The sequence below is a fragment of the Arachis ipaensis genome, chromosome B1 (genome assembly GCF_059453495.1).
Source record: "Arachis ipaensis isolate K30076 ecotype BB chromosome B1, ASM5945349v1, whole genome shotgun sequence".
In the NCBI taxonomy this organism is placed as follows: Eukaryota; Viridiplantae; Streptophyta; class Magnoliopsida; order Fabales; family Fabaceae; genus Arachis; species Arachis ipaensis.
The window spans coordinates 88,780,069-88,787,997 of NC_142436.1; the positions used below are offsets into that span (position 1 = coordinate 88,780,069).

Below are 7,929 nucleotides of genomic sequence, written 5' to 3' on the forward strand. Positions count from 1 at the left end.
AAGTCAAGGTCCAAAGCAAAAAAAGAGTGTGCTTAAGAACCCTGGACACCTCTAATTGGGGACTTTAGCAAAGCTGAGTCACAATCTGAAAAGGTTCACCCAATTACGTGTCTGTGGCATTTATGTATCCGGTGGTAATACTGGAAAATAAAGTGCTTAGGGCCACGGCCAAGACTCATAAAGAAGCTGTGTTCAAGAATCATCATACTGAACTAGGAGAATCAATAACACTATCTGAACTCTGAGTTCCTATAGATGCCAATCATTCTGAACTTCAATGGATAAAGTGAGATGCCAAAACTATTCAAGAGGCAAAAAGCTATAAGTCCCGCTCATATGATTGAAGCTCTGTTTCATTGATAGTTTGGAATTTACAGTATATTCTCTTCTTTTTATCCTATTTGATTTTCAGTTGCTTGGGGACAAGCAACAATTTAAGTTTGGTGTTGTGATGAGCAGATAATTTATACGCTTTTTGGCATTGTTTTTAGTATGTTTTTAGTAGAATCTAGTTACTTTTAGGGATGTTTTCATTAGTTTTTATGTTAAATTCACATTTCTGGACTTTACTATGAGTTTGTGTGTTTTTCTGTGATTTCAGGTATTTTCTGGCTGAAATTGAGGGACTTGAGCAGAAATCAGATTCAGAGGTTGAAGAAGGACTGCTGATGCTGTTGGATTCTGACCTCCCTGCACTTAAAGTGGATTTTCTGGAGCTACAGAACTCGAAATGGCGCGCTTCCAATTGCATTGGAAAGTAGACATCCACGACTTTCCAGCAATATATAATAGTCTATACTTTGGCCAAGAATAGATGACGCAAACTGGCGTTCAACGCCAGCTCTCTGCCCAATTCTGGTGTCCAGCGCCAGAAAAGGATCAAAAACCAGAGTTGAACGCCAGAAATGGATCAAAACCTGGCGTTCAACTCCACAAATGGCCTCTGCACATGAAAAGTTAAAGCTCAGCCCAAGCACACACTAAGTGGGCCCCGGAAGTGGATTTATGCATCAATTACTTACTTCTGTAAACCCTAGTAGCTAGTTTATTATAAATAGGACCTCTTACTATTGTATTAGACATCTTTGGATTATCTTTTGATCCTGAGTTATATCTCTGGACGCCTGGTTCTTAGATCAGGAGGGCTGGCCATTCGGCCATGCCTGGACCTTTCACTTATGTATTTTTAACGGTAGAGTTTCTACACTCCATAGATTAAGGTGTGGAGCTCTGCTGTTCCTCAAGGATTAATGCAAAGTACTACTGTTTTCTATTCAATTCATCTTATTTTGCTTCTAAGATATTCATTCGCACTTCAACCTGAATGTGATGAACGTGACAATCATCATCATTCCCTATGAACGCGTGCCTGACAACCACTTCCGTTCTACATTAGAATTGAATGAGTATCTCTTAGATTTCTTAATCGGAATCTTCGTGGTGTAAGCTAGAATGATGGCGGCATTCAAGAGAATCCGGAAGGTCTAAACCTTGTCTGTGGTATTCCGAGTAGGATTCAATGATTGAATGACTGTGACGAGCTTCAAACTCGCGATTGCGGGGCGTAGTGACAGACGCAAAAGGATAGTAAATCCTATTCCAGCAGGATCGAGAACCGACAGATGAATAGCGTGCCGTGACAGGGTGCGTTGACCATTTTCACTGAGAGGATAAGATGAAGTCATTGACAAGGGTGATGCCTCTAGATGATTAGCCGTGCCATGACAGGGCATTTGGATCATTTTCCCGAGAGAAGACCGAAAGTAGCCATTGACAATGGTGATGTATCACATAAAGCCAGCCATGGAAAGGAGTAAGACTGATTGGATGAAGACAGCAGGAAAGCAGAGGTTCAGAGGAACGAAAGCATCTCTATTCGCTTATCTGAAATTCTCACCAATGATTTACATAGGTATTTTTATCCCTATTTTATTAATTATTTTCGAAAACTCCATTACTATTTTAATATCCGCCTGACTGAGATTTACAAGGTGATCATAGCTTGCTTCATACCAACAATCTCCGTGGGATTCGACCCTTACTCACGTAAGGTATTACTTGGACGACCCAGTGCACTTGCTGGTTAGTTGTGCGAAGTTGTGAACCATGGTATTGGCATCATATTTTTGGCGCCATTACCAGGGAAAGAAAGAGCGATGAATTTTACATAATTAAAGTGTAATCACAATTTCTGCGCACCAGTTATTTACTGCATACATAAATAAAACGCACAAAGACATAAAAAAGCTTACATAAAAAGTTACATATAAAGGTCCATAAAAAGTTACATAAAAAGTTACATAAAAAGTCTTAATCATGATTGATCCCCGGCGGAGCTTGGACCTGCGCGCTGCGGACATCGACTCTGGCTATGTCCCTCCCGTCCACATATAGTACACCGGCGAAGACGACGCATGTCCCGCGAATCCATCTCATTCAAGTAGCGGGTTGACTTGGGTCTTCCTTTCGTCGCGCGCCTCAATGTCCAATTCGCGATCACCTTCGCTCCTTCATACGGAGCCCACGTAGATGGGTCACCCATTGGGACAAATTCGCCTCTGTAGACCTTGCAAATTTCGGACATCTTGTACACGTCATGCACATATTTTTGCCAATCAAGACGTTGGTTGGCGCAACATGCAAGGACGTGGCGACATGGGAGTCGCTCGACCTGGAAATGACCATAATCTCAGTGTCGTTGCGCGAGATTAACGGTGTGAATGGAACCATCTTGCATTTCGTGAACCTCAAACATCTTGTTGCGCCTGTCAAACATATTGACCACAATGTTGCCTGCACGTCGAAAACTTTCTTAGACTCTTTTGGTGGCAAATTCTGAATATGTGAATCCGTTGTGGACACGCTCATGAGCCTCGGCGCTCTTCCGAGTGAACAATTCGTTCAGCCGATAGAAAGTAGACCTAACAATGGCAGTCACAGGAAGGTTGCGTGCACCCTTAAGGACAGAATTTATGCACTCTACCAAGTTTGTCGTCATATGTCCTCAATGATGACCCCCGTCGAATGCCAACACCCATCTCTGAACACCGATCTCATCACACCACTGCGTATACGCCTCACCCCGCTCTCTCAGCCTTTGGTAGTTTTTGTTGTACTCTTGCTCCGTCCTAGAATATCCTGTTGGAGAAACCATTTAATCATAAGCAAGTTCCACGAAATTAATACGAACAGAACCATAACAACGAAATCAAATACATGTGTTAACCACGAGTTTATGCAAATACGGAGGCTTGAACCTTCTTAAGAAGTTGGAACCGATGTGCCTGATGCAGTACATGTGCCACGCTCTTGGCGGTGACCATGCACCGTTGCTGCGAGCTATTGCTGCGTCGATGGAGTTATGGCGGTCAGAAATAATGCCGACACCATCGATGGTAACAACATATCTCCGCATGTTGCTTAGGAAAAACTCCTACGCGTCTGCCGTCTCACCCTCGACTATTGCAAACGCAATAGGCACAATGTTTTGGTTCCCATCCTGTGCAACGGCAACTAGAAGCGCACCTTTATATTTTCCGTACAGGTGTGTGCCATCAACCTGCACCAGTGGCTTGAAGTATCGGAATGCTACTATACACGGATAGAAGCTCCAAAAAACGCAATGAAGAACTCTTACACCTTGAACCTCCTCACTCTCACGGTAAACAGGGAGCGTCTTTATTTGAACACGAGACTTTGGCATCTTTGCAGTCATTGCTTTTAACCAAACTGGCAGAGTCTGGTAAAAAACTTCCCAACCACCAAAAACTTTTGCGACAGATTTCTGCTTTGCTAACCAAGCCTTGCGGTAACTGATAGTGTAGTTGAACCTTGACTGAACTTCTGCAATAATAGACTTCACCTTTATCGACGGATCTGCTTCGACCAACAGCCTAATGGCATCTGCAATTGTGTCTGAGTCCAACTTGGCATGATCTTGCGAGATCATTCCCATGGTGCACGTGTTGTTTGCCATTGTATCTCCTGATCTCCCAACAAGCTTTCTTTCGAATCAAGCTAGCTCGGATAAGCCAATCGCACCCGGCACCATAACCCTTGCATTTCGCATAGAATGTTTGCGGCTCAGACTCAAACACAGTGTAATCAACTCCTCTAGAGATAGTGTAGCTTTTGATTGCAGATATCACCGACTCTCTAGAGCCAAATTCCATTCCGACACTGAATTCACCATCTTCGGCCGCAACGTTGCCTTCACCTACGACAAGTGCACCACCATCAGTCAGACAAGGCAAATAAAATGGACACTAGTGGTAACGTGAATTAATAGCCATAATATAACATACCCATATTCGCATACTCAAGAAATTCTGGGGCATGCATGGCTTCGAGATCCAGAGTCCGCATAAAAGACGGAACACCAAACGGCTGCTGGCTTATAACAGCATGCGCTTTATTTGGCACCGCCGGATTGCCTGCCAAATCTCCATCATCGTTTTCGTCATCGACTTCATAGTTGGCTTCGAACTCCTCTTCACTGTCGTCGTTATCTTCTTCCCAGCCTATATCCCCAAACTCGTTAACGTTGACCTCCTCGTTAAACTCGTCCACCCCCGTATGCTGTTCAAACTCAACGTACAGCTCTATTAGCGGCACCTGAAATCGGGTTTGTTGATAAATACAGAACATCTGCTGCATGCTTGCATCATCAGTGATGGCCATTATTTGAAATTGTATCAGCCCACCAAATACTTGTACAGCACTCCTATACAAAATATTGCTCACCCTTTTCGAAATGTGACTTGGTATGTTGACACAAAGACCATTTTGCAACTCTACAAAACTCGTGGTGTATGGAATAGCAAATAAAAACGGACATTCACAAACAAAAGTCACTCCTTCGTGTGTGTTCGGTATAACCTCACCGTTATAATACACTCGTATATTTGCAATACCTTTCATAATCTCACTTTTTTTACCCTTCTAATACCCAAAAAATCTCACAATTATGGGATGCATGAATGAATGAAAGGTGAAAGGGAGTACAAGTGAGGGATTTAGGAATGAGGTACGAGTTAGATATAGCTGAGTTAGCAATTTATATGCAAGGCTCTTCATTAAAATATTATTTTACATATAAAATGCAAGCTGCGTTTTACGGACTTCAAAAAAATTTTTTTCAGCCCAAATAAAACGTAACATGCGATTTACTCTGCCCAAAAAAAAATTTGAGCCCATCAGTCTGACAAACGCATCCTGCGTTTTAAGTTAAAAAAAAATTTTGATGCCCATCTGACAAATGCAACATGCGTTTGTTGTGCCTCCATGCAAAAAACGCAACTTACGTTTTTCCTTAGCTTCGAAAAAAAAAAAAAACTAGTTGTAGAAAATAAAAGACGCAACATGCGTTTGTTGTCTGGCCCATAGCAGTGCAAAAATTAGTGAAACACCCATTTCAATGCACATCACTAAACCCTTTTCCATATCAAAATCAATCAGCCTTTAAAGACCGTATGAGAATATGTTAAGTTAATGGATGTGCTAAACTTCATACAGAATAGTGTTTTATTGGAGAATTTGCTTCAATATTTTTTATGATTGCAATTGATGCATGAGTTAGCTGTTGTTTTTTTTTCCTGAAGCAGTAAATTTTTTTACGTGATACAGAAAACACATACATAGATACATTATGCTGTGTGGATTATTTATGCCACCATCTATGACTTTGAAATGTTCAAAAAAAAGTAAATTATATTTAGACCAATTGATGTTTATGCTATAGAGGCTCCTATTTTTCAATCAAGTCCAAACAAAAGATGCTTGGTAATTTTATAACTCATTTAACTTGTACAAGACCTACATTACATTCTACCAGGGGCTTTGATCCTTCAATCTGCAATGATGATGATTCTTGACGACGGAGGAGAAAAGCACAGGATCAACTACTGCGCATGGAACTCCTTCGAAGTATGCCGCTGCTGGCTTGGAAACAGGGTGTTAGATAGGACCTTCTAGTTCTGCCATTGCTAGTTGCGGATGGTGGTGTGCTGACTTTATGATTGGGAGAGAGATGCTTGCTTTAAGCGGCGCCGCTCTTTCTCTAACGTCTTCGTGCTCTCTCTCTAATGTTAATTGCAATTTGTTTGAGCAATTGCAGTTTACTGTTTATCTCAATAAAAAAAACAATTCCGTTATGTTACCAACAACATTTCTGTCAACTCTTATTTATAATTGTGTTTAATAGAAGTGTCTTTGTGGATGTGTCTAATAAAAATGTCTTTTTTATGATTGTGTTTAATAAAAATATATATCTTTATAGATATATTTTTTGAATGTGTCTCTTTATATATGTTTAAAATATAATAATTAATTATTATTGACAATAAATTGACAGATAATATGCTAGTATCCTATACTTCTCCATAAAAAAATGAGCCTAATCCTAACTTAGTATATTTTTATATTATACCCAAAATTTTAAAAAATTCATAATGTGTCCTAGTCCTTTAAAAATCTTAAAATTCTTTCACTATACTAGAAGCTTCCTTAGTTCATATAAGGATTTTAAAAAACACAAAATGATATTGATATATAGTAAATTAGGGTGATAAATATTTATTTTTTATATATTTATTCATAAATTATTTTTTATCTTTTATAAATAATCAAATTAGTTATATATTTTTACAATATCTTTCAATAATAGATTATTTAAAATAATCTAATCAATTTGTTTTATTGACCCATTTACATTTATGTATGTAACTATTTTATGCAAAAATAAAAAATGTTACTTATATAAAAAAATATATAATTGATGTTCATAAAGATTTGATCTTATTTCTGTAAAAAGATTTGATTATTTTATTGCAATAGATTTGATTATTTTGCTATCTGAGATATTGTTTTAGTAATTGATTATTTTATTTAAAAAAAAGTGAAACATATATAAATATATATATAACTGCATGATAATGAAGTTGATTATTAATTTTTAATCTAATAAAATATTTCTTTTGTAGATATATGTCATAAAATAAGCTGTGTGTTGTATTTGTTTGTGGTAAATTCTATGGTGTAGAATATAATTTTTTTTTCTACACATATAGAACTTAGGTGGAAGTTTTTAAAAATGGACACCTATTGTACTGCACTCTATCTCAAATGAATAATGCTAAGGACAAAAAAAAAAAAAAAAAACAATGAGAACTTGTCTTATTTAGCATTCATTAATTGTCACAACAATTAATGAATGCTAAATAAGGTAAGTTATGACTGTTTTTAACTGATTTTTTTTAGTTACCAAATATTTCCGATCTCAAATCAAGTCTCGTAGTCTCTTGGCTAATTAATAGGATAATTTGCGGTGGTTTGTCTCTTTATATTAAATATTAAATTTAATTAATTTTTTAATAAAAGTGTTAATTAGGTGGGTTAAATTTTTTTGTAGCAGGCCAATTAAAAATTTGGACCATACTTAAATTTGGGCTAAAATAAGTCTTGCTTTTCATCGCTATAATTGATTAATTATTATAGTTTGTTGTTTATAACTTTATCAATTATCCGTAACTAAAAAAAGAAAAAATACCAATAGTCGTTTTTTATTATTTTAGTCAAAGATAAAATAAAATAAAATATTAAAAAAATAAAAATCTAATTTTAAAAAATAATCACAATATGACTTTATTTTTGAATAAAACTTCCCTTCTTGCACTTTTCCTCTTATATTATAAATATTATTTTAGATATTTTTTAAGAAAAATAAAATCATGTGATAGAAAATATTCATTTAGAAATTAAAATAAAATATTTCAACATTTAGTTTTCATAAAAAATAATTATACATACAAGTTTGGTGCGTAAGCATAATAATTATAAGGATTAAAATATAATAAAATAAAAGTATGGTCATACTATTTATTTAAATTGGAATAATTTCAAATTTGTACCAAAATCGGTGTGGCCACTTAT

General features: G+C 36.9%; 1 protein-coding gene across 1 annotated transcript; it reads right to left on the reverse strand.

Annotated features, from left to right (window-relative positions):
• Positions 1–3,433: 3,433 nt before the first annotated feature.
• LOC107607449 (uncharacterized) lies at positions 3,434–4,920 on the reverse strand. Its single transcript, XM_016309408.2, has 3 exons — positions 4,305–4,920; positions 4,055–4,216; positions 3,434–3,984 (listed from the first exon to the last, which is right to left on the reverse strand). The coding sequence occupies exons 1-3, from the start codon at positions 4,918–4,920 to the stop codon at positions 3,434–3,436; spliced, it is 1,329 nt and encodes a 442-aa protein (XP_016164894.2).
• Positions 4,921–7,929: the final 3,009 nt, after the last annotated feature.